This window comes from Ochotona princeps, chromosome 12, assembly GCF_030435755.1.
Source record: "Ochotona princeps isolate mOchPri1 chromosome 12, mOchPri1.hap1, whole genome shotgun sequence".
In the NCBI taxonomy this organism is placed as follows: Eukaryota; Metazoa; Chordata; class Mammalia; order Lagomorpha; family Ochotonidae; genus Ochotona; species Ochotona princeps.
This window is the reverse complement of record NC_080843.1, coordinates 10,015,422-10,042,858: the sequence shown is the minus strand read 5'-3', so window position 1 is coordinate 10,042,858 and position 27,437 is coordinate 10,015,422. Positions and strand designations below refer to the sequence as shown.

General features: G+C 44.3%; 1 protein-coding gene across 6 annotated transcripts in view; it reads right to left on the bottom strand.

Annotated features, from left to right (window-relative positions):
- The window catches only part of DOCK9 (dedicator of cytokinesis 9), a 287,950-nt gene that overhangs the window by 13,180 nt on the left and 247,333 nt on the right, over nucleotides 1-27,437 (bottom strand). For all 6 annotated transcript variants that reach the window (XM_004577379.4, XM_058670515.1, XM_004577380.4 and 3 more), the window contains exons 42-49: nucleotides 26,358-26,471; nucleotides 26,022-26,237; nucleotides 22,048-22,105; nucleotides 19,344-19,450; nucleotides 8,506-8,628; nucleotides 7,836-7,949; nucleotides 6,195-6,341; nucleotides 2,662-2,872 (exon numbers count right to left, since the gene is read on the bottom strand). In XM_004577379.4, coding sequence (XP_004577436.2) covers nucleotides 2,662-2,872; nucleotides 6,195-6,341; nucleotides 7,836-7,949; nucleotides 8,506-8,628; nucleotides 19,344-19,450; nucleotides 22,048-22,105; nucleotides 26,022-26,237; nucleotides 26,358-26,471 — 1,090 coding nt within the window. The remainder of the gene's footprint in view (nucleotides 1-2,661; nucleotides 2,873-6,194; nucleotides 6,342-7,835; nucleotides 7,950-8,505; nucleotides 8,629-19,343; nucleotides 19,451-22,047; nucleotides 22,106-26,021; nucleotides 26,238-26,357; nucleotides 26,472-27,437) is intronic.

Genomic DNA, 27,437 nt, shown 5'->3' with positions numbered 1-27,437 from the left:
GGAAGGCAGCTGGTGAGATAACTGAGGGAGCAGGCTGCTTCTTTATTCCAGACAGGCCCACAGAGCTGACCTGTGCCCTCTAGGCGGTGTGGTGACTGTGTGGGCTGCTCAGCTGAACAGAAGGCAGTGGGCAGGAGGCCATTCCCCTCATGGGTGGGAATCTAGGCTTTTCAAATAGCAACACAAGCACCGTCAATGGGCAACCATCCAGAACAGTGAGCCTTTGCCTGGGTGGGAAGGTGGGGAGTCTGGGGCTACAGCTTGGAAGGCCAAGGGTCACAGTTTGAAGCAATATACCTGGAAGAGAGACCCAGGATTAAGAGAATAACCAAAGGCAAAACTCTCAAGTTCAAAGTCTTTGGAATGTTGCAATGCGCCTATCTTAGAGTGGACATTTCAGCGGCATATTTAGAACCTGTTCTTTTTGTTGCAAAGTACCTAACTGGGTATTTCCAGGTGTTCAGGGTGCCTGCCCCTTTTCCTTAGTGTCTTTTTGCATGATAATCTCCTTTTGTTCATCATCAGCCCTAAAGGCAAGGAACTCCTCAGAGGGAGAAGAGATCTAGCAAAATGAGGTAAATTCTTTCCCCACCTGGTTACAATTTACAAAACTACTTCATACAGTGAGATGGATGCTACAACTGTTATTCAGCAGGTCTGGGGGTGGGGCCTGGGCATCTCCGCTTTTACCAACTCCCTAGGAGTCCCTGATACTGCAGCAACTTTTGGCAACTACTGACCTAAGGAATCAAGGATGAAGCCATCACTGTTGCCCACATAAACCCAGTAAGCTGGTAATTCTCCTAAAATGAATCTCCCTGGAAACTGAAAAGTCTAAGAATCTGTTACTGAGAAGTGCATTCGGAAAACGAAGTATTTCCATAGGGGAGAAGGCCAGTGTCTTCAAGGGCAAGGTTGCTAGTATTTTACAGTGTTATCTCACTGCAAACTGGGAGCAGTAGGAGGGGGTATTTTGTTTGTTTGTTTTTAAAGTTTTATCTCACTAGCCTCAAATGGAAGTTGAAAAATGCCCTGTCACATGCTAGGGCTGGACTGGGGGCTGATCCAGGAGCTAGAAACTGCTGGTCTCCCCCAAGTTTTCAGTCATCACCTGCTACCTCCCAGGATCTGGAATCAGGGGTTGGAGTGGGAATCAAACCCAGGCACTCTGATATGGCACACAGTCCTCCCTTCTGGTGTCTTCACTGCTGGGGCTAATGGCTGCCTTGGACTGAGGTTTTCATGGTTACCCAGATTATTTTATTTGGTAATAGTGTTACTGAGCTAAATCACACAGCCAGAATGCAGTTTACTGGCCAGAAAGAGAACTAGCTGAGATGCGGCGTCCTCCCGCAGCTCCTTTCATTCACGACAAAGCTGCACAATAAGTTCTACGTGACTGCCTGCAGGAGGGAAGGCTTGCCAGAGAAGCACTGGGTGCTTGCTCAGGCTAACTCAACTCCAGCCACTTCGGAAACTGAGCCCAGTGGCAGCATCCTGAGTTTGGCCTTAGGTCACTCCGGTTCTGCTGCAAACCCTAAGAAGGACCACATGAAGTTCACCCACAGAAGGCAAAGTCCTCCTTGAGGTGACTGGACACCTAAGGAACTTGGAAATGGTGCAAAACACATTTCTAAGAATGGGCTATCAACAGTGAACAGGACTAAAGGGATCAAACCAAACTACTTCAGCTTCAGGTGGGGGCCATGGTATAACCGGCTAAGCTACCACCCACGGTGCCAGCATCCCATACGGGTATCGGTTTGCGTCCACTTTTTAAAAATATTTATTTCTTTTTATTAGAAAGTCAGATTTAGAGAGAGGAGAGACAGAGAGAAAGATCTCTGTCTGGCTGTAACAGTTGGAGCTGAGCTAATCAGAATCCAGGAGCTTCTTCCAGGTTTCTCACGTGGGTGCAGGGTCCCAAAGTTTTGGGCCATCCTTGAATGTTTTCCCAGGCCACAAGCAGGGAGCTGGAAGGGAAGTGGAGCAGCCAACATATGACCTGGTGACCATATGGGATCCCAACATGTGCAAGGCAAGGACTTGAGCCACTAGGCTACCGTGCCAAGTCTTTGCGTCCACTTCTGATCTATCTCCTTGCTAATACATTTGGAAAGGCAGCAACTCTGTGGAAACTGTGGCCATTTGGGGAGTGAATCAGCAGCTGGAACATCTTTTTTTCTCTCTCTTGTCTCTTCTCTCACTGTAAATCTGCCTTTCAAATAAAAAGTACATAAAACAGTTTCAGCTAAATAGGCCACTTCTGCATGCAGTGAACTTGCTGGAACTGGAGGTATTCCTGCTGGGGGTGACCAACCATGGTTAGGGCCAAGGTGGAAGAGACCCAGCCCCTTGGGCTAACATATTCACTGAGCATGTCCCTGCTGGAACCTAGTAGTACATGTACACGAGACAGGTTCTTCTAATGAGGAGACTGGGGTGCCGTGTGTAGGGTTCCACTAACAATCTTAAAGCATATTCTAAGAAGGGTAAGTGACCTTGCACAGGAAATAAACTTCTGGTTTGTGAAGAAGAAAGTATAAAGTGGCAAAGCAAGCCTTGAAGAGATGCTGACTTGAACCAGGTGTAGGGAAGCTAAGTGAGGGTCTCCTGTGAGTTCTCTGTGCTGGCGTGGGGGCCTACGTCTGGACACGGTACCTGTCAGTATGGTGCGTCGCTTGCACTGCTCCTCCACCCCACCCTGTCTCTTCCCGGTCTGGGTAAACGGCATCTCAAACATGAAGCGGCGAATGTTGTGTGATCTTTCAAACTCTGTCCTCCTTTCTTGCAATTCTTTCTCATCGAAGAACGGGATCACATGAGTCACCTGGATATATGCGTACTTGGAATCCAGGTCCTTGGGGTTGACCTTGAAATGAATAAACGATACTGAAGGTGGGTTGCAGGACTCTTTGAAACCTTGCCAAAGGCTGAAGTTTTCAACGTTTTATTAATAAATATTTTAGAAAAAGTCAGAAAAGATGTGAAATACAGTCCAATGAACAGTCTGTTCCCACCACCCTCATCAACAATTGCTAACATTTTGCCATAGCAATACAAGTACACAAACACATACTGCTTCCTCTACCACACATGAACATCTGGACTTTTTGGCTGAACTATTTCAAAGTGTTACACATTATAACGCTTCAGCTAGTTTCTCCTGACAAGCAGGATATTCTTCTGTACAACATAATACATGGTCATATCTAATAAGACCAACAATAATTTTCTTATGTCAATAAACAGCCAGTCGCTATTATCATTTCTGACGTGCTTCTGCCATCCTATTTCTAGCTGTGTGGGACTGAACCCTAATCTAATCACGGACCACAGTTTATACTGAGTCACTATCTCTTTATTCTTGTTTAACCCAGAGCACTCCACTGGCTCATGACATTGATTTTTCTAAAGAAATCAAAATATTACTGGTAGGTGTATCTCTAATTGCTTCTGAAACTGTAATTATTAATATTTATCTTACAAAGATATATATGTTAGAAATGATGGTTGAAAAGTAGGCCCCTAATCTGTAGCCAGACCAGATTAGATGCAATGAGTTGCAGACTAATCAATTTAATAAGGTACAGATTAAGTTAGTCATTAAATAATACAATGGTAAGTTTAGTTAGCACATAAATGCTTTGAAAACCACATTGTCAGAAGTGATAATGCTCTAATTTCTGTGACATGACAAAACATTAAACATGGGCATTTCTTATCTGAAGCAAAAATCAAACTCAATAAATTAACAATTCAATTTTGCAGTTTAACTGTTTCAGCATTCTAGAGTCACAAAAGCGGCCAAGGAGAAATGACGGGAGAGAACAGGACGGTTACATTGGTAGGAAGCAGGCAGACATAAGAGAACAACACAGCTTTGCTGCTCTGATGGAGATGCTGTGAAGGACAACGAAAAACACACGAGCAAGTTCAGAACGTACACAATGCCACAGAAAGCGATTATGTGCGCAATTATATAAGCGATAATTTCTCTATGACTTTCAGAAAAGGCCCTCCAGCCAATCATTATAATAGTACTGGAATCTATTAAACTTGACTTTCTTTAGCAGAAACAACCTAAAGGCAGTAGAAGTCTCACCTGAGTATTAACTTCATTTCTTTACTCTTCATGTTCAAAGTTTGTAAGCAAAAGATGTCTTCAAAGAGTTTGTGGAAAATGTGTGTTATGAAGAAACTATGCACTAGTTTCCAATTTTTTCCTAAAAATTTGCATCAAAATAAACTTATCTTCTATTTCCATTTCTCCATGAACTCTGTGAAGTACCTTCCTGCCTATCAGGAGAAGGAATGGGGAATAGCTTCTTGGTGCAGAAGGTGGCCCTGGAACGCTTTCAGATTCTGTACCGAGAATCACAAGGTAAACGGGAAAGAATGGCTGAAAAACCTAGAGAAGAGACTGTAATGCTTAAGCTCCTTATGTGACCCAGACCAAGGTTTTGGTTTTAGAGAAAAGGGCCTGAGTAATACAGTCTGTGGAGTAAGCATATCTCGAGGTTTCTGGTTAAAAACGAACCAACAGTGTGCACTGATCCATTTTCCTTTCTCACTACTCTTAAAATGACAGTCAAGAATTAGCCTGAAAGGACCCAAGAAACAGGGCAGAGACGACAGTGGGTGAGAAACCTTAATGCATGTTTGGAAGGCAGGTGCATGGAGGTGTCCTACTTTGACTAGCAGGAAGAGAGTGGACTAAGCCCACGTTTCTGAGGAGAGGATAACATTCCTCAAAAGCTTGCGGAGCACCAGCACCTGGAGCCCCAAGTGTTAGGCTCATCAAAGAAGGTGTGGAGGTGGGAGGCAATTTCTCTATGAAATTGGGAACTCCAGGTTCCTTCCCCTAGGCTTCAACCCACAAAAGAGCACAGAAGAAGCTATTCTGAAAGGTTGAAGTGGGCCCACTAGTCTCAGCAGAAGACAGGGACAAAGCCACTGAGCAGAACAAGGACCGGTCAGTGAGAGGCTGCAGGCTAACAGCGGGGTCTCCTAGCCTTTCTGCTGCTGCAACTGGAATCCAATGTCAGGCATTTACCCTCTTCCTCTCTGGGCAGGAGACCAGAGGGTTCTTTCTTCCTTGGAGAAAATTAAGAGTGCCAAGGAAACAGACTCCAGATGCTGGAGTCTGCAAAAGTAAAGGCAAAGGAACTATGAGTCACTCCAAAATGGTGTTCTGACAGGGATGCAGGGCTGGTCACTGCTAGAGGGCTGAGAAGCAGGGAACTTTTTAGACAAAGAAAAATTTGGCCTGATTCATAGGAAGCAGAGGGGTGCCTAGCTTCCAGGAGACATGCTGGAGCGGGGAGGCCAATTAACTGTCCAGGATAATGGCAGAGGTTCAGAAAGGGTCTTCAGGGGCTGGCATTGTGGCACACTGAGTTAGCTGCACTCATAATGCTGGTATCCCACACTGGAGCAGCAGTTTGAGTTCTAGCTGTTCTATTTCCAGTCTAGCTTCCTACCAATGTGTCTGGGAAAGCAACAAGGTCGTCTCAGAATTTGGGCCCCTAGTAGCCACGTGGGAGATCTAGAGGCATTTTAAGCTCCTGTCTTCCTCCTGGCATAGTTCTGACCATTGTGGTTATCTGTGGAATGACCAACACATGAAAGATCTCTTGATCTCTTTCTTTCTTTTTCTATCACTCCTTCAAATAAATAACATCTTAGAGAGAGGGAGAGAGAGAGAGAATGAGGCTTCATGGGAAAAAAAAAGCAAAACAAAACAAAAAACCAGAGGACATATCTCTAAGTAGAAAGTGGATCTGCAGATCTCCCTGCGGTCACCTGCCTGGTGAGCTCATTCCTTGGTTTGCTCAGCTGATCGTCTATCTATGCACTCAGTGACACAGCGTCAGTTCATGTGCCAGGCACCAGCTCAGCACAGAGGGAAAGGACAGCAAAGACCAGAGATATGGACCCTGATCTCTTAGGTTTCTAAACATCTGGACTAAAGAAGACACTCTTAAAATTATGCAATCAAGATTTGTGCAGTGTCAAAAACATAGTGGGAAGCACAAAAAGGGGCTAAGAAGGAAAAACATACTTGTCCCTCAAAGTCAATCACTCCTGCATTTCCTCTTTTTTTTTCCTACAGGCATTTATAAATATAATATATACTCCATCACATATAATCCAAACAATATCACATGGCTGTGAACTAAGTGCACACTCACCTTGCCAGAATCCTGTATCATTTTGACATTTTCAGAACCAAACTTATCTGAGTAGAGTTTAAGGAGTCTCTGAGAAATTTCTGACAAAGGTGTGAGCTTGGGTTCTTTGTAAATATACTCTTTTCCATCTTCATCTTCAAAGAACCCCTGTGGCATAAAGCACAATTAGAGCTGGCCCGCAATAATAGCCCCAAATTTACCACACAGGAAGGGTTCTCTTGTTAAAAGGGCAGGGGAGGAATGCTTCCAAAATAAAATCCTAAACAGGGTTTCTGAAGACAAAGGAAGATGATAATAACGTGAAGTCTGGATGCAAACATACAAGAAAAACACACACTTGAGAACTCATTCAAGAATGCCCTCATTTAGTGTGGCGTGAAATCAAAATCTGGGACTCAAGAGTGTGTGGTCTCAGTGGACTCTAACGATGGGAGTTGAGCCTGTTTCACGTTCCCAAGAAGCGGAATTCACAACACATGACCAGCAGCCTGGGAAAGACAGGCTTCAGAAATGCACATGCGTCCGTTCCCGGACTTCCCCCACTCACACAGGATGTGGCAGCATGAATGGAATGTTCACCAAGTTAAAGTCTGTGCAGACTGTTTTTGATTCACTCAAGAGGAAAAAATACTCGAGGCCTATAGCACAGTGGCAAGAAAGTACACTTATTATCACCTATTACCATCTGCTTTAGCACCAGCCACGCTTGACTACATGGCTACCGACTTGCATGGGAAGTGAAAAAGGTTGACAACTTAAAAGTCCATACTGTGATTAATATTTGAAACTAAAAAAAAAAAAAAATTACCATCTAAAATAAGAGAGAAAATGGTGCAAAACCAGGACATATAAAAGAATGCAGGCTAATATGAAACAAAAACCACCCACATCAAACTAGGCGTTTAGATGTAGTCATTTCACTACATTATTTGCCTTTTAAGCATTGACTGTAATTACCTCCACATCTGTTTCACTGTCTGTAAACTGGTATTGCTACAAAGTTATAAAAGACAATAACAGAATTGAAGGTTATATAGTATTCATAGAAAACCATATCCCCTAAATAAACAGATTATACTTTATACTACTTAATAATGTTAGAGATTTGAAGGTTAAGATTTAAGTAAAATTTAAAAAAATCCCTTCATCCAGGGAGTCTGAGATAGTATAATGGTAAATATTCTTGTGGTGATATTATATTACAAAACATAAAGACATAAAGGCACAAACAAAACCAGCAAGTCTTAATATTGGTTTAAAACATGCAATACAGATGTATAAAGAAACATGATTTATTTCTGTAAATGGAATACAATGTTAATTCTTTTTTTTTTTGAGTTTGTAATGACTAGACAAGTAACATGTAGACAAGTAACATGTAGACTTGAAAAAGACTTGAAGAACCAAAGATGCCACTAAGAATGTCTTATGGAGGGAGAACTTACCGCTGCCTTAAGAAAGTAAGAAAGAAAAGACAAGAAAGAAAAAAAAAAAGCAGAAAGTTTACTACCAAGGGAGGTAAAAGCCATATGAAATTTGATAAATTCATCACATTAGCATTTATAGAAAACAGAGCATTTAGAAGTTCTAAAGCCAATTTTAGAAAGGAACTTGGGGCAGCCTACAGAATGGGGGGCGCACCTGTCCGAAGAAGGCCACCCGGAAGTAGGTCCCCAGGAGCCTGCGGCCCGAGTGCATGACTTCGGTTACTTTGCTGTAGGCCCGGTGCAGCGTGTCATACAGGTGAGCTAGTCTCTGGAAGGCAGAACAAAACCCATTTAAAAATGACAATCAAGCCTATACCAATAGCTGAAAAGTCCTTCAACTTGAGCTTAAAAGACTGCATTCTGATGGCCAAACATGTGGTGATCATTTATGAACTGAAATGTTTCCCACACGAAGGCTGAACCTACACAGGAGGACATCTCCAGTTTCCACAGTAAAGATACAAGCTGCCATGTGATGACAGAGATGATCCTTGGAAACCATTCTGAGTCTTTGCTTGTCCTACTCCATTTGATTTTCTCACACCACTTGGATGATCTTCCAGCTGGGAAGCGTGGAAAGGACACTTTTTGCGGGTAGGTTAAAGAAGAGTTCAAAGAAAAAGACACCCGGTGACTATAACACTGTGTGTGGCGACCTTTTGCAAGGGGAGGACCTGGGCGGGAATGCTTGAGGTTTGAGACAACTCAAACAAGCATGGTGCCCATAGACTTTGGAGGTGACCGATGGCCACAAACAACCTAACATTTATGTTGCAATGGAAGTAGACCTGCGGATATGATGCACCATCGTGAAGGAGAGATACCTCAAAATCCCTCCGCTTCTCATAGATGGGGATGATAAGCTTATAGATGTCTGCAATCAACTCGTAGCGTTCAGCCTTCCACAGCCCGTCTGCACACTGCTCCAGCAGCTCCATCAGCACATCCTGACCAAAGAGGAAAAGCCGCCGAGAAGTGGGTTATGGGGAATGTGACACTGTATTACTTACAGAATGCATAACTGGAAGACTGCTAGGAGGCAAAGTACAAAGCAAGCAATATAGAAAAACACCAATGTCTACGTTCGCAACAAGTCATCTCTTACGGAGCCATTATTTTTGAAGATTTATTTTTTTAATTGGAAAGGCAGATATATAGAGAGGAGAAACAGAGATCCTTTGTCTGCTGGTTCACTCCCTAAGAGGCCACAATGGCTGAAGTTAAGATGATCTGAAGCCAGGAGACAGCAGCCAGGAGCCCTATCTTGGTCTCCCAGGTGGGTGGCAGAGTCCCAGGGAATTGGGCCAGCCTATACTACTTACCCAGGCCACAAGCAGGGAGCTGGATGGGAAGTGGAGCAGCTGGGACATGAATAGATGCCCATATGGGATTCCAGTATGTACAAGGTGAGGATTTGGACATTAGGCTATTGTATTGGGCCCAGGAGAACCATTTTATTAATGATAAACAATGGTTACATGGTGTGGCTATGTGATAATTACTTGCCTACAGAAACTGACATTAACAGCTTCCTATGAAGCCTCAATTTTGTTCTAAGTTCTTTTTTTACATGACTTAAACATTTCTTTTCTGCGGAGCAATGAAAATGTTGAGACACATGTAGTTAGCGTAACTTTAGCCCACATTAAACATCTTAGAGGAATTCAGTGTCGGAGTGGGACAGGCACTATGCCTGCATCACCAATGTCCTTTTCGCTTTGTGTCTATCTTGAAGTGCAACTCTCAGATTGCTCACACAAGGCAGGAAGGTTACGTTGTCCAAGGTCTGAGGATGGTGGCATGTGCTTCAGATTTATACTAGTCAGTCTGAGCCCATTTCCAGGCAGGGTCATGCTTCATGTTACCTCAGCAACCAGTCAGGGTGAGTTTTAGGACCCCAGCTCGTGTCAGACACGACAAGACATGCAATTAGGGAATGGCATTCAGCTCATGGCCATGGCAGGGTCCAGTCAATAAGCCAATTCAGGGAGAAATGATGTCTTCATAACATAATTTTCCTTCACCAGTGTATGATTAATTAGATTATTGGTTTTCTAATATCAAACCAACAAAGCATTCCTGGAATAAACTTTACCTTCTCTTGCTGCATGTAACTGATCAATTTTACTAATACCTTGCTGAGGTTTTACAGACAGCTGTTTTCAACATGTCTGCATCCTTGCTAACACTGTGAAAAATACAATCTGTGTATTTTACTACAGGGATAAAATTTCATGGCACATTTGATGCCTGTAGTTTACAATTCAAAGGAAAAGTATTTATAAAGCAGTTGTAAATCAATTTACCAGAAAATTCCAACAAGACCATTTAAATTGTATGTCAAATTTATGGCATACAAAACATAAAGATGCTATTTATATGACTGAACTCTGTACTCATACATATAAGTACAACTGCTATCTCAGGCTTCTACTGTACATCCCATTAAAGCAATCAAAACAACTATAGAGAAGAAATCAGATAAGTCTCTAATGCTGTCTCTTCTCCATTGCAGTTATATCATGAAGATACATGCTCTTCTGACTTTTCTCATACCTATTTCCAAATGGACACTATCCACACTAAATATGGTATGCTTTATAATTTTCATACTTGTGTGGTACAAAGACAGAAGAGCAGCATAAAAATAAAACTTGACCAGCATCAGCACCACACACTTAAGTATTCTGTACTTGTGAAAAGAACAGTGCATTTCAGATCTCACCTAAGTTGGTGTTTGTGAGGATCAAATATAACTTCATCCACCAAAATGTCCTAAAAACTGTTCATTATGGACAGTAACTTATAGGTCGTTTAAAAAGCTACAAATTTACTTTATGCGTCCCGGGGAGGAAAGCTTCCAAAAAGAAATGAGAGGGGCAGTGTTCTCATGGGCAACTGACAGAAGTTTATTTCCAGGGTTCCAGTTTTTTTTTTTAAGATTTATTTTTTATTTGAAAGTCACATTTAAGCAGAGAAGGAGAAACAGAGAGAAAGATTTTCCATCCACTGATTCATTCCCCAATTGGCTGCAATGGCCAGAGCTCAGCTGATCCAAAGCCAGGAGCCAGGAGTTTCTTCTGGGTTTCCCACAGGGGTGCAGGGTCCCAAGGCTTTGGGCTGTCCTCTACTGCTTTCCCAGGCTACAAGCAGGGAGCTGGATGGAAAGTGGAGCACCCAGGATATGAACTGGTGCCCATATGGGGTTCTGGTACGTGCAAAGTGAGGACTTTATCCACTAGGCTACCACGCCAGGCCCCAGGCTTCCAGTTTTTACACACTTAGCAAAACAATAGTTGAAACATAACTCAGACTTAGGTCATGTCTGTAAACAGGGAGTTCAAGGAAAGTTAACAAGGCGCCTTAGCCAGAGCACTATTGAAATGGAGACCAGACAGGCAGTACTGTCTGTTCTTGGCTAGCTGACTAGACAGAGCACAAAGGTTCACCTTCCATCAAGCAGAGCAGAAGAACAGCTCCAAGGACTCACTGGGAGCAGCCTGTGTGCCGGGCAAGGGGCCCTCCTTCTCCTGCAGCCTTCTCAGCAGGGTCTCAGCCTTGCATCTGTCACCTCAGTTCATCTTGTTGGACGTGTTACAACAAAAACCTCTTGTATTTCAATGGATTCTTCCTTCCTTCTATTAAAAATTTTAATTCTATTGGGGTATCCACTAGGCCCCAGTGCCACATACTGTCTGGTAGTGGGTATGTTTACATCTTCTCAGTAATACTGACGATATCACTAGGTAGTAGCAACTGTGGTTTGCTGCGGGGAATTGAGTTGAGCAGGATTCTCCTTTAAAGTCTTGTGCTTCCTGTCTCTTACGACAAAGGAACTGTTGGTAGGTGTTTATTGACCATTTTCACTTGTGGTGCTGTGGGACAGCAGAGGAGGCGGAAAAATTTTCTGAAGATTCAGTATCCCATGCAGATGAGAATACCAAGCACACACGGCATTCTGCTAATGCAACAGTCAAGGTTATGGAAAATTTCTATCTTAAAACCGCCCTTTGCTTTAATTTATCGACTCATTTGCTTCTTTATGATCTCACTATTGGGCTTCATTTGTGAAAAACTGCAATTGGTCCCACTAGTACGCCGAGCTCCACACTGTAATACAAATACAGAGTAACAGTTTGCTTATTGTGGATGAGATCAGATCGACTCAGGGCTCTGCACTGCATGCCACAGCAACTGTAACATCAATCATCTGAGGCAGCGTTAATGTAATCCCACAGAAAATTAAAACGGCCTCAAAGAGTTACTAAGTTGTAACATTACATACATAATTATTTCATTTAACCATTCATTCAAACATTTAATCAAGCATTTACAACATGTACTGTGCCGTGCTTGACTGTGAGACTACAAAAATAAATCTGCATAGGACCTGGGGTGATAGCCTAATCGCTAAATTGTCACCTTGTATGTGTCAGGAGCCCTGAAGGGCACCGGTCCGTGTTCTGGCTGCTGTGCTTACCATTTAGCTCCCAGCTTGTGGTCTGGGGAAACAGAGGAGGATGGCTCAAAGCCTTGGGACCCTGCACCCATGTGGGAGACATGAAGAAGCTCCTGGCTTCTGGCTGCTGGCTTCGGATCAGCTCAGCTCCAGCTGTTGCAGCCATTTGGGGAATGAAACAGTGGATGGAAGATCTTTCTCTGTTTTTCTTTGTCTCCATCAATGTGACTTTTCAAGAAAAATAAAATAAATCTTAAAAAAATCTACATAAAGAAAATTAAGATTCTGTCATTTATTATTTTTTTAAAACTTAGTCTTTATGAAGAGTGGAGTCCAAGTTTGGAATGGCTCATTAAACCTAAATGAAATCTGCTTTGAGAAAGAGGTCTCAAACACACACTCAGCCTTCAGAGCCAACTGGAACCATCACTCAGAGAGAGGTGACCTCCACGTCAGCCTTCAAGGACAGAAGAAACAGTGATTTCAAGTTCCTGCCCAAATGCAAGTCCAAGGGCAGACACTGAGTTGAGAGTAGCGTGGGTTGCTTTATTTCACAGCAGTTAATGAGTTTCTGGATGTACAGGGAAGCTCAAACATGCAGCTTTCACGGACTCAGCACTCCCTGCTACCCCAAGCTCAGAGTCCAGCGTGGTAGTCAGATCCATAAAAGATGGCATGAGTGCAGTGATAAACAACTGGGCAGGGAACCGGGGAAGCCGAGGGGAGCAGTGACTGTCCAGAGGAGGGGAGGCAGAGGCACAGGGAGCTGCAGACAGCCATGATGGTCCAAATCACAAAAGGTGATCATGAATCAGGCAGGTGAAAGTGGATGGTAGAAGCAGCAGTAGGAAGGAAAAGAGCGGTTACAGCCTGCGCACAGCCGGGCAGTGCGCAAAGGCAGGCAGTGTGGCCATAGCCTGGGCAAAGGCGGGCAGTGTGCCCATAGCCTAGGCAAAGGTGGACAGTGTGGCCATAGCCTGGGCAAAGGCAGGCAGTGCGGCCATAGCCTGGGCAAAGGTGGACAGTGTGGCCAAGCCTGGGCAAAGGCAGGCAGTGCGGCCATAGCCTGGGCAGAAGTGGACAGTGTGGCCAAGCCTGGGCAAAGGTGGACAGTGTGGCCATAGCCTGGGCAAAGGCAGGCAGTGTGGCCATAGCCTGGGCAAAGGCTGGCAGTGCGGCCATAGCCTGGGCACAGGTGGACAGTGCGGCCATAGCCTGGGCAAAGGTGGGCAGGGTGGCCATAGCCTGGGCAAAGGCGGGCAGTGTGGCCATAGCCTGGGCAAAGGAGGGCAGTGTGACATAGCCTGGGCAAAGGCTGGCAGTGCGGCCATAGCCTGGGCACAGGTGGACAGTGCGGCCATAGCCTGGGCAAAGGTGGGCAGGGTGGCCATAGCCTGGGCAAAGGCGGGCAGTGTGGCCATAGCCTGGGCAAAGGAGGGCAGTGTGACATAGCCTGGGCAAAGGTGGGCAGGGTGGCCACAGCCTGGGCAAAGGAGGACAGTGCGCAAAGGCTGGCAGTGCGACCACAGCCTGGGCAAAGGCGGGCAGTGTGGCCATAGCCTGGGCAAAGGTGGGGAGTGCTGCCATAGCCTGGGCAAAGCTGGGGAGTGAAGACAGCTGGGAAGTGAGGCAAGGGCAGTTTCAGGGTTTGGAGAATTAAATCCAACATCCACAGTGGCAAGACAGCAGACAAGGATGTGAGGATTAAATGCATGCCTACAGGACACAAAATTTTAAGGCAAAAATAATTATGTGGAGGCAATTTCCTGGCATGAAAATACATAAAGACATACATTAACTTCCAATAGTACATTACAAAATGGTATACAAGGAAGATGGTCTGTACGTTCATGTGAAGTATGTCAATAGAGGCCTTTCAGATACATGTCAAATAGCTCTAGACGTAGTTGGCTATTACTTGTATGTTACTCAAGTAAGTCAAGACTAGAACTAGTTTCCCAGCTCCTATATTCCTAATTGATACATTAATATCTAAAGAGCATATTTTATTTAGTAAAACTAGACATAGGTGAAAACTTTAATAATAAACTGGAATTCAAGTGGTACAGAAGTATATATGACATGACATGCCTGAGTTCATTACGCAAAATACCTTGTTATAATTGATACAAAATATTATGAAACAAGTACCTCAATTTAATAGTTACCAATAACCAGGAACCAACTCAGCATCATCTTTGACACTCTGTTGGATACTATTTTCTTTTCTGACACAGGAGGTTTTCATGATTTGTAGTTCATCAGTGAGTATCATTTATTGTAAAGAAATGGCAATATATCATATAAAATCCAAGTTAGCATAAAATTTATCTAGAAATATCTAGAAATGGCTTTTATCACAAACTATGGGGCTGTGTTGTCACGGTGATGTCAGCATTCCATAGCACTGGTATGAGTTCCAGCTACTCTGCTTCTGATCCAGCTCCTTACTAATGCGCCTGGGAAGCCAGCGGAAGATGGCTTGGGGCTCGGGCCCCTGCCGGTCATCTGGGAGACCTGGATGGAGTTTCAGGCTCTTGACTTCATCCTGGCCCAGCACCACTCACTGTGGCCATCTGGAGAGTAAGCCAGCAGATGTGCACCCTCCCACAACTCTGTATTTCAAATACATAAATATTAAAATAACAAATAAAAATAAAAAGATAATTCCTTTGCTTGTAAGAGTGTGGATTATGTAATATCAAAACAATTTGGTGAGGCAAAATATTTAAGCTAATGTCAACTCCATAGCTAGACAGATGATGTAACTCAATGGAAATAAAAATAGTAATCACAGACCATCAAATGAGAGACCACATGTCATACAAAATTAAAGTCAGAAGAACCAAGACAGTAACTAAACACTGTTTAGTATGTGAATGTGAATGACATTCACAGCAGAAATCTGTTGATTTACTTTGCATTCTGACCAATCATGGCTACTAAAACCACAACGATCCCTGGTAACAGTCACATGGTGATAGTGCTCAAAGGCTATCAGATAAAACGAAGGACAATTTTAGCACCTTGTTTACATGCTCAGATGTCCTCTCTGAGGACCAGCACACTGATGGGGTCTGTGATGGCTTTGGCTTCATTTGCCATCATTTGGAAATAACTGTTAACATGAGTTGGCTTGAGTGCTGAAGTGGTACCATGGCTTAAATCATATTTCTATCCGTTCATCATTTCTCAAGATAGAGTTGAGGACCATTTGTTTCAAAGTAATCACCTGTGTAGGACCAAAACCAACCTCTTTCCCTTCAGGTGATCAGGGCAGAGGCACATGAAAGGCAATCTGTTAGTAAGAGGGCTATTGCACAAAGTGGGACCTTCTGAGGCAAGGTCCTCACTCTCATGTCGCTGTACTAGCACGTGGCATTAACTTCCAAGAATACATTACAAAGTGGTATACAAAGTGGCTAGTTTATGGAATGAATCAACAAAGTGCTCAGCAGCTTCGGATTCTGCTGTTAAGGACAGTGGTTCCGGTGTCTCTCCTGAGCTGGAAGGAATCACCAGGAGTGTTATGGTTTTTATGGCAGGGACCACATCTTACCCCCTTGTCTCCAGCACTGAGTTCAGCACCAGAGCAACTCAGGACATTTGCAAACCAGAGTGGCATGATGTGCTCTGGTATCAGCAAAGGACAGAGCAGTTACACAATCCACTCACTACTTCCCTACTAACTGTTACTGCTGCCCTGGAGCACCTCCCTAATGGTGTGGATGTGCTGTATGTTTCTCATGGTCCTAAGAACACTCCAAGCCAGGGAGCAGTGCACGGTTACATAGCTCCACAGGGTTACAAACCCAAGTCTGTTCAAGATACAAAGACAGTCATCATTATTATGGAACATTACATTTCTGTGCTTGGGCGCTACACTTGAGGTTACTGCAGTGCATTCATTTTAAAAGTACAAGAGCTCCCAAAACAAGAGCTGAAACAAGAAATGGAAGAGGGCTACCTTGGCTCAACCTCAGTTGGGAATGTGTTTACTAACTGGCTCAAAGTTCGGGCCACTCTGCAGGTATCCCTGAGGGGCCACAAAAGCTGCAGGAGCACTAATATGGGGGCGGCAGTGAAACCTTAGAAAACAGGTGAATAATGGAGATTTCTGTACTTTCCCTTCTCCTTTCGAGTTTCTTTTGGTCCTGTCCTTCTGGAAGCTGACAGGAGGATGGCTGGACTGCAAGATAGGCTCCTGGTCCTCCAGCTCTAGTTGTTTGGACAATGGCAGACTCCAACAGAGACATGGAGGGTGGGGTGGATAGAAGAATTCCTTACCTGCCAGGTGGAGATGTGTGTAGTTTCTATTCTTCTCTCTTCTTCAGGGGCATTGTGACTTTTCTTATTGGTTTCTCTAAACTCTGAACATTTTTAAGCACCACTTTTATTAGGCTTTCTTAATTTTCCCATGTATGTCTCCTTAGGTCCCTGAACAAAAATCACAAAACTGGGGCCTGGGGCGATAGCTCAGTGGCTAAATCCTCACCTTGCAAGTGATGGGATCCCATATGGACAACAGTTTGTGTCCCAGCTGCTCCAGTTCCCTGCTAATGGCCTGGGAGAGCAGCAGTGGATGGGCCAAGGCCTGGGGATCCTGCACCGGTATGGGAGAGCAGGAGGAAACTTCTGGCTTTGGATTGGCTCATCTCTGGCTGTTACAGCCATTTGGGAAGTGAACCAGCAGATGAAGTATCTTCCTTTCTGTCAATTTGCCTTTCCAATAAAAATAAATAAATCTTAAAAAAAGAAATCCCAAAACTGAATGCTAATACCACAGGGACTGTAGAATTCTTCTGTCTCCACAGACTCAGACTCACAAAATAAAACTTAAAATATGAATTGCATGTTTCTCTTATGTAAACAGGAGCAGCTGGTGGGAGTCCACACTCTCAGCGAAGGTGGAATTGATGTCAATAAAAACTCCCATGAGACCTGCAACTATGAGAATTTTGTGTACTTTTAGATAGCTTTCCCTGAAAAAATTAATTTAAGAAAGCATCCAAGACATTTAATTTATTTAATGATGTAAATTAAGAGGATGATTTTGTTTGTTTATAGTTTTACCATTGGACAGTGATTTTTACTGCCCCACACATATTGCCTGATAACTCCTTCATCTTTTTCTTTTTGTTGAAACATCCTGGTTGGTAATGCAGTGACCAAGTGGTAGATCATTTCCTGTCTTTCAGCACATGGTATTCATTCTACTCCCTGATGCAGGGCTTGCTCAGGACTTGACAAGCATGACTGCAGCATGGTATAGCCTAATCATTACAGATCATGATGGACCATGGACCCTGTTAAAGATTTACTGGCTTTATGATTCAATGATAGGGTGGCAAAAGTCCATATCCTAGAAACAGCTGATACAGGGGTCCTGAGTGATTAGCCAGAGAGGGTGCCATTCACACCCAGCGTCCGTCCGACACAGGCTGGTTCACTGGGTTCCAGCGGCTGCTTCTGCTTTTTATTTTATCACATGCACAAACTCAAGATTAATTTATCATTCCCGTGCGGTACATTACTGGAAACTTGATTTTTCCATCTTTAATCGTTCTTGGCATCACTGCTTTCCTTATCTAATTCCAAATGAAATACAGGGCTCTTGAGGGCTCACTTGGCACAATGATGCAAGTATGGCTTTCTGTGAGGAGACACTACAGGCATGCATGCCTCCCATCAGGGAAAACACCATTATTATTATTTGCCTCGAAGTGAGGAATTCAAAGCCAAGACTATGTGGGTGGGCTCTGTGCCTTCAGCGACAGGTTTCATGGTTAACAGTGAAAAGCATAAAGAAGGTGAAATTGATGTTTCCAGGTATCTCCCAGTGGAGATATCACAGAACTGTTAACACCATGGAATAACCAACTTGTTTCCCCTCTTAGATACATAGAAAGCCTTATCTAATGTGGTTAGGTTGACTTTAATATTTAACCACTTAATATTTCAGCTTAGTTTTTTAATTTCGAAGGCATCTTGGGACTTTTTTGCGTATAAAACTTCTTCTGATGTGTCTTTAAAATGATTGAGGATTCCAAAGATTTTCTGTCTCTGTGATTGATCTCTCTCAATATTTAATGTTAGAAATGGAAATTGAAAAAGCAAAAAAAAATCTTGTAATACATAATAACACAAGTATTACACATTATCAAAAATAACACTTTAGTCATTACTGAAGTAAAATCAAGGCAGAAGATATTCACTCTCATTTGTTCTTTCTTACATGAAGAAACAGACAACTGCACTTTTCCTTAAAATTGGGCTTAATGCAATGATGGACATACGACAGTTTATGAAGAACTATAGTATAGTAATAATATAGGGGAACTGAATGTAGGGGGAGGGAACTGGGGAGGGCTTGTGGGAAATCCCAGGGCCTATGGAACTGTATCATAAAATGATGATGATGATAATAATAATGAAGTCTATGAAATAAAAATAAAATTTTTAAAAAAAGTTGCGCTTAAGAAGGATTAACAATCTTTCCCTTGGCTGTTTCAGTCGAACCCGCAGTGAGGGGATGTAGCTCCTCGGACACAGTAAATACAAGCCAAGAACTAGTCTTTATCCAAATTCTTGGATTTATTTAAAAGCTGCCTAGTTATGTATAAGGGGCTACAAGAATATCATATCTGGCAAGAGATCTACTATCAAATTTTTTATCCCTGTGGGGGTGGGAGAGGGTTGTCCTAGTTTCTAATGTGCCACAGAACCCAGATTATAGTCCCCAAGCAGAGGCAGGACTTAGGATCCTGATACGGTGGGGGCAGCAAAGAAACTCTTGAGCTGAAGTTCAGTGCTAAACAGAATGGGGACCTTATGATCACTCTGCAGGACTTTACCTAACTGTGCTCAAGAATGCACATTAAGAGTGCTGTTGCTCAGCCCCGCAGACCCTCCAGCCGGAGCAGAGGGTGCTGCCAGAGGGTGGCCAAGGCGGGAGCTCTAGCTGTTTGGCCTGCTGCCTGGAGACAAGCGCTGGGTGGAGGCCCTGGCAGAGACACCTGGCACAGGCTCCTGTTGGGGGGAACTGCTCTGAGGGCTGGCTGCACTGTTGTGGGAATATGAGAGTGTTCTTATACAAAGGAGGATGGATTCAGAGTCAGCAGGTGACCAGCCCCACTGTCTTTGAGGTGTGTTGTTGACTCAGGCAGCTCCAGCACTGCCCAGCTGCACTGGAACGCCACTCACCTCATTGAAATGGACGTCCTGCATTCCCACATCTTCCATCATGGAAGCCTCCTCATCGATGTTTGGGGTAATGACCCTGAAGGCTGTGCAGCCCTGTCTGAACATGCCTAAAATTTGGGAGAACAGAAAGTAAGTCAGAGGATATTAATGCAAAAGCAATGGGATCCCGAGGCTTCTTCCTATCCTGTGTGTTTTTATACCGAACAAAAGTCCTTACGTGTGAGACTGCACGTATGCAGGAGCCTGGGAGCCACTGTGTGCTTTTTGATTCATTTCCTCATCCTTAACCCACAGTTCCCTCACTTGGCTCCGCTCTCCCACCCCTTTGTAAAATTTTAACTCCATTTTATTAACGAGCATTCAAAGTATATATTGTAGGCAAACTGACAAAATAGGTATTCCGTCAAATTGATAAAATAATGAGTGTTGGAAAATGTGATTTAGTGAAATGATCCACGAGGCTCCAACAGCAAGAAAAAATAAAGCCAAAGTCAATGAAAGAGAAAGCCATGTCTCAAAAACAGCTCTGTTGGGCGTGGCGCGACAGCATAGTGGTTAAAGTCCTCGCCTTGCACGCGCCAGGATCCCATATGGGTGCTGGTTCTAACACCGGCAGCCCTGCTTCCCATCCAGCCTCCTGCTGGTGGTCTGGGAAAGCAGTAGAGGATGACCTAAATCCGTGGGGATCCTGGACCCACATGGGGGACCCACATGGGAGACCCAGAAGAGATCCTGGCTTCGGATTGGCGCAGCACCGGCTATTGTAGTCACTTGGGGAGTGAACCACCGGATAGCGGATCTTCCTCTCTGTCTCTCCTCCTCTCTGTATATTCGCCTTTCCAATAAAAATGAATCTTTAAAAATAATAATAAAAAAGATAGCTCTGTTTCCTTTCCTCTCTCCTGCAGCGCAGAGCAGAGCTTCCTGCTCGCCTGCCTGAGTAGACCACAGAGCTCGGATGTGGCTTGAGTGCACCACAGGAGCTGAGCAACCCTCAGGTCTTGGCCATGGCGACAACAGGCCCTTCTGCACGTGACCCAGGAGCTGCAGTAACAGGGAGCGTGGCACTCCCAGGGCCTCCAGGGGCAGTGGTAAAAGGTTGCAGTAAGCTTGATGCCTGGGATAACAAAATCCTTAGGCAAGCAGCGCATGTTGGGGTCACTGGGAGATGGTTTTAACTTAGTTTAACGATGCCAGCCATGCAACGGGCTGAAAAGAAGGACTTGAAATGTTTCTGCTGCTCTATTCTGGGAAGGCTACTCATAAATTTTACTTTAAAACCCACAGTTGAACTGAGACCTCCCATATCTTGGGGGTAGGGGAAAGAGGAACAGAGTATTTTGAAATCAAGCCTTGAAAAAGTAGACTGCAAAGTCAGGCTGCTTCTGTGGTACGTTCGTTTAGGCTCCCAGCGTCTCCTGGGTCATGGAGTGTCTCTACCGCTCTCCTGGATCAGCCCTACTTGGATCCTGTTTTGTAGAAACCAAAGAGGCCCCAAGGAAAGCATTAATCTAGCAGCTGGAGGATATATTAACATACAGAACGCAACATGTAGAAGCCAATCACTCCTGGCTCAGGCCACTGAACACATCAAAAAAGACTCAGTTTCAAGGCAATAACAAAAAATGGTGATCAAAGTGCTTTCCTTTCGTTGCCCATATGAACAGATTGCCAGCCAACCAGAGAGCCCAGGAAAAGAAGGGAGTGGAAGAAAGCAAAGTCTCTCATGCAAAGTGGACCCAGAAAGTAAGTCCCCACTCCATTCAGTAACGTGGAGAACAGCTTGGATCCCCTACAGGCTGTGTGACCCTGGGGCTCACCTCCCTGGCTTCTCCTCTGGCAGGTGCTAGAGTTGCAGAAGAGGGATGGTTCCCGCCGGAGTGCTAGGTCAGCTTCTAAACATGAGGAAATGTATCTCCTGATCAAAGGTCTCAGTGCAAAGCAGGACTGGTATTAAATGAATATGGAACCCATAACTCCTTTCTCAATCAGGCCCTCAGATGAGAAAAATGTGGGCTCCCTAAATGCCATCCCAGACAGTCAGTCAAGCCAGAAACACACCTCTCATGGTCTCAGCATCTATGACTCACAGGTGCCCCTCACCAGCCCAGAGTTGGCGCTGCTATTCTCAAGGATTATAAGGCAGATGACCAGCCTTTCTAAGGACTAGGGGACCCCAGAAACAAATGCTACCATTTGAGGCTGCACTGGTGTTGAACCACAAGGAATACATGAATGGCTGCATGGCCCGCTCTTGTGGGAGCAAGTGCACAGGACACACATGAAACATCTCTCCTGGCTTCTCTCCATTCCAGAAAATGTGTCTGAAATTTCCCATTATGTCTGTCTTCTGATCAATGAATAGTCTCACTGGGAACCAGAAAAGAGGAAAACCAGATATTTGCAAGCTTAGATTGGTTGGCCAGGATCACCCCTGAAGGTAAGGTCCTAACTAGCTTCTGCAGAACGGCGCTATCAAGAGGAAGTTATACCACAGCTTGTAGTCTCCTTTTCCTTTTCATCCTGACATTTCTGCTGTGCAGCCAACTGAGGTACCTGTCCCATCAGTGAACAAAGCAATAAACCTGCTTCACTCACACACTGATATCCTGCTTCCACATCTGCTAGGGAGTGGTTCTCAGGTGTCTCTGTCTTGCTGTATAGCTTTATATTAATTTTGCAAAACAAAAGACTCTTTACTCACCTTTCCGTGTGAGATACTCTGCCACCAGTGCTGTTACGTGGACATAGCACATTGCTGCCTGTAATAAAAGACAGAGCTCAGCATCACTGTTTACAAGGGCGGGTCACAAAGCTCTCAGAAATCCATGCAATCAATCAGCTCTCAAGGCCTCCACCATCTGCTATATTTAACAGCTAACATGTTATCATTGTAAAAAAGTCAAACTACACACAGAGACCAGAGTTTGGAAATTAATTTGGAATTGAAGCAAATGTTAATCTTGTTTCTATTTAGAATTATTAAGTTTTAATATAAGTGGCTGCCTGCAAGCACCAGCATTCCATACGGACACTGGTTCAAGTCCTGGCTGTTCTGCTTCCAATCCAGCCTCCTGCCAATGTGCCTGGGAAAAGTAGTGAAAGATAACTAAGTGCCGGGTCCTGTCCACCACTATGCAAGACCTGGCAGAAGCTCCTGAATTCTAGCTTCAGTCTGGCTTAGATCTAGCCATGGCAGCCTTTAGTGGAATGAACCAGCAGATAGAAGATTTTTCTCTTTCTCTACAGCTCCGACTTTCAAAAGAAACAAATAAATCTTTTAAAAAAGTCTAATGTAAAAGAATAAGAAAATTTGTAAGGGCCTGACGCAAAAGCATAATGTCTAAAATCCTTGTCTTGCATGCGTCAGGATCCCATATGGGCGTTGTTTCATGTTTTGGCTGCTCCACTTCCCTTCTTGCTCCCTGCTTGTGGTCTGGGAAGGCAGTCAAGGATGGCCCAAGGCCTTAGGACCCTGCACCCACGTGGGAAACCCAAGAGGCTCCTGGCTCTTACCGGGACAGCTCTGGCCATTGCAGCTACTTGGGGAGTGAATCAACGGACAGAACATCTTCCTCTCTGCCTCTCCTCCTCTCTGTATATCTGCCTCTCCAATAAAAATAAAATAAATATTAAGAAAAAAAAAAAAGAAAAGATAACCATCTGAGGAAGAGAATTCTCCCTGGATTCTAGAAAAACATTAACATTTAACTGCAATTATTTTGTTTTTTAATTTAGAAAAAAGATGAAGCTGTATTCTTCCTAAACCTATAACTCTAAATAAAAACCCTAGGTCAACACTATTTATACTTCAAAACCAAAGGAAAATACAAAACACTGCTGAGTAGGACCCTCGGAGCGTGCCCCACGCCAGGGACCTGAGATGGGTGGTAGGCTGGGTGGGGCTTCTCCCTTTGTTTCTCCCCTGACCCCAGATAAAGAAAAAAAAAAATGGTGTGGAAACAATGGTCTTACCCACTTTCCTGTAACCCATGGCCCTCTGTGCCCTAATCAACTATGTAAGATTATCAAAATAAAAAAATATATTAAAAAAACCTTTTTTCACCAAGATGTCATGATGTTGGAATACACCAGAGACAATAACTGTTGGACAAGAAGCCCCCTCCTTGTCGAATGTATGGCCAGCAGCATGTAGCACAGTTCCCTGGGAGCTCCCCGTCAGTGGAGACAAGCTGCATGTGCACAGGCCTCGTAACATAGCTGCTCATGTGAACAGACCTCAGTAGTACAGCATGCAGCCTGCTCTGTGTCTAAGGTGTGCACAGAGAAGCAGCACTCACTTCTTACGCCGTCAGTCTCTTGCCAAAGAGCACAGTGGGATGGCACGACAGACACATGGCCGCAGGGTGGCTTACAGGGCGAGTAGGCCATGTCTCACATGGCCGGAGCAGTAAGGAATCTTGGATGGTAGCTGTGTCAGTCCCTTATTCACAACTGCACTGGGTGGGACAGCGTCTCTGCTATCTGGGTGCACATTTTTTTCCCCCTTGGGACTTCACAGACAATGATGTTTGGAAATACAGCTTTTTGGGGTAGACATAGTTAACATGGGGTCTTACTGGTATAAGGTAGGTCCTAATCTCTACATGAATGTGTTATAGCAGGAAAGAAACAGGGACACAGACACAGGAGGCAGGAATCCTGAGGACAATGGGAATAGGGGTTGGAATGATGTGTTCACGAGCTGTGGTACACCGAGCATGGCCAGTGGTACACGGGGTGCAGGAAGGCCAAGGAAGAGAGTCTCCTCTAGAAAGAACAGCATGGTGCCATCATCACCTTGACTTTGGACTTAATCCCCCAGAGCCATGATAGAATATGATTTCTGCTGTCTTATGCCACTCGGTCTGCGGTACTTTATTATGGTGGCCACAGGACGCCAAAACATGGAGGTATAATGAAGCTCAGTGGGTGGTCTTTTTAAAAGTGATTTGGGCGACACAGACCATTTTTTAAACACCTTAATTCCTAGAGTGATACAGAGAAACTGCTGTGGTGGGTAGCTGTTATTATTACTGCCACTATCGGCACCATCATCATCACTCCTAATTCTTTTTCATTATGACTAATGTGTAGGTTAGGCTAAGTTCATGGTCACAGAGCCTTGTCACGCTGTATCTTTAGCACACTATGGCTCCTTGAATAATCAATATGTAAAAATAGTTAGGTCAATTGCTTGGACTTGGAACATAATCTTATTACTAGTCACAGAAGTTTCTAAGTCCTCAGGTGCTTGCTTTAATAATGTTGATCATACCTACATGTCTACGGCAGAAACCCCAGACGGGGCATTCATAGAACACAGAGTTTGTCTTAGAGACCTCGCTACTTTACAAGGAGCAAAGGGGAGGAAAACAGACCAATGTGGATTCAAAGCTGGTCTGCAGCTCAAATATCCTATCATAAATAGCCGAATTTTAGAAATACGAATTTTTTAAAGATTCATTTCATTTTTATTGGAAAGTCAGATATACAGAGAGGAGGAGAGATAGAAAGGAAGATCTTTCGTCCAATGATTGACTCCCCAAGCCAGAACTGAGCCAATCCGAAGCCAGGAGCCAGGAGCCTCTTCCGGGTCTCCCACGCGGGCGCAGGGTCCCAAGGCTTTGAGCCGTGCTCAATTGCTTTCCCAGGCCACAAGCAGAGAGCTGAATGGGAAGTGGGGGCTGCTGGGATTAGAACTGGCGCCCATATGGGATTCCCAGTGCGTGCAAGTGGAGGACTTTAGCCACTAGGCTACTGCACCAGGACCAGAAATAAGAATTATGAAGTAGAAGCAAATTTGTATTTTAATTAGTAGGTAATTATTTGAATTACTCTTAGGAACTTTCAAACAATGCTCCGTTGTGATATAAATATTCCCTTACAATGTTTTAAATTATGAAAACATTCAGATAACCATGAAAGCAATCTCTGAGTCCAATAATGTTTTACTTCCACTAACTGCTCAAAGTGCTGAAACAATTAAGCAAGCAGCCATAGACATTTTCTAACAGACATCTGAATATGAGTTTGTTTCTTATTTTATTGTTACTCTAAAAAAAGATTATTATTTTATTTATTAGAAAGGCTGAGAAAGAGAGAGACACAGAGTTTCCATCTTCTGGTTCACTCCCTGAATGCCTGCAATGGTCAGGGCTGGGCCAGCTTGAAGCCAAGAGCTGGGAACCTGAATGAGAGACTCAATCTGTATTTCCCACATGGGACCTAAACGCTCAAGTCATCACCACTGTTTCCCAGTATGCAATAGCAAGAGGCCAGAATAAGGAAAGGACACGGGACTCAAAGCCAAGTGGTCAGGGGAAGCGCTCATTCCAAACAGTGTCTTGACCACTGTAACAAATCCTCACCCTTGTTTTTCAATTTAAAAAAGTGTGGATTACCATCTCTCTCTCTCTCTCTCTCTCTCTCTCTCTCTCACACACACACACACATACACACACACACTGATCAAATCAGCGTTAGCATTTCCATCTGTGTTGAGAGACTACCAGCTCCTCTCTTGGGGTTTTTTAAGTGACTATCCTGCAGTGTTGTAAACTATTAATTGGTATTTTTTGACTAGTGGGACAATTTTCCTAAAAATTGGTAAACTTTCAGTAAATGCAATATAACCAGTTTCCTCTAAAAGCTGGAGAAAGAGGCTGGCAAGGCTACCTCAGAGAGATCTCCATTCTTAACGTGAATCCTGGCCATGCTGTCGAGCCACGTCTTCCTGAGCTCGGGGGTGCTGGCGTAGGACTTGGCCAGGCTGTACTGCAGGTCCACCAGCATTTCTGGGTCATTCTCATGTTCCTTCATTTGGGCCGTGGCCATCAGGACTGTGCGTATCCTCTTGGTCAAGTCCTTCACATCGGAAGAGAAACTGGTGTGCTAAAACAAGGGTAGGAGAAGGAGGGAAACATGGCTTTCACTTGCTTTCTGCGTGACCTCACATATGTCCGGTGATTAGGCAGAGTACGGGGGGTGAAGAGTAAAAGGGAGAGCACCCACCTTGATGAGACGGTCACTATTAGCACAGTTGTTGATGATGGACAAGGACTGCTGGAATCTGGTCCCTCCAATGCCAACGACGTCTGCTATCAGCTGGCTGACTGAAATAATGACCTAAGGACACACAGACATGAGCAAATCAATCTACCATGAGGGACCCTAAGGGCTCAGCTACTGTTGGTATGTTCGGGCATGAACGTGGGACAAAGGTAGTGGGATGTTCAGGAACCACTCCAGTGTAAGAAGTTACACATGAGCATATTCTTCCCTTTCAGAAGTTATCAGAGAAGGCAATCTTGATACACTTAAGAATTTCTCTTGTAAAGCAGAATGCGACCTGGCAGACTATGAAAGGATGAGAATGACATAACCCGTCTTTAGAGATGTCACCTGCTTCCTTCTCCAAAGCAAAGGGAAACCTCACCATCCGCCTCCCTGGCCTTGTCTGGATGAAATGCTTAGTATTTTAACTTTTGTTAGAAGGTAGGTACAGCCAGTCAGCGTCCACTTGATCGACTCTTCCCTCTAACCTCACTGTCACTGCCCAGGACACTATCATCCCAGACCTGACAACTGCCTCTCTAGCTGAGTCTGGAGGGTCCCTCCAAATGCTCAACAATGTGTTCTCCCAATTTGTTATCCACACTCTAAGCTTTACTCAGAAACATCTCGAGCTCCTGTCACAGGCAATTCCCACCATCACATGCTTAGGACAAGCTCATCCATCTTCAACTGCTAACCCCTGCTCACCCTACACGTCCCCAGGGAATCCTTTCTTGGTCCTCGGTTGCTGCCCCTCACCCAGACACTCAAGCTCCTCCATGGCAGCACCAGCCACACCACAGTGGAAGGGCCCTATGGTTGATCTGTGACCTCCAGGAGACTGTAGGCTCCATGAGGGCCAAGAAAGAGCTGTGTTTGGTTTACAGCTGTATCCACGAATCACAGCACAAAGTAGATATTACTGTTTCAAAAGAAGGAAATACGTGCAGAGGTGAAAAGGAACTCCTATCATGCATTTGTAGAAAGAGTTTCTACAGAAACACAAATGCAGCCTGGTTCTTACAGCAGAGAATTCAG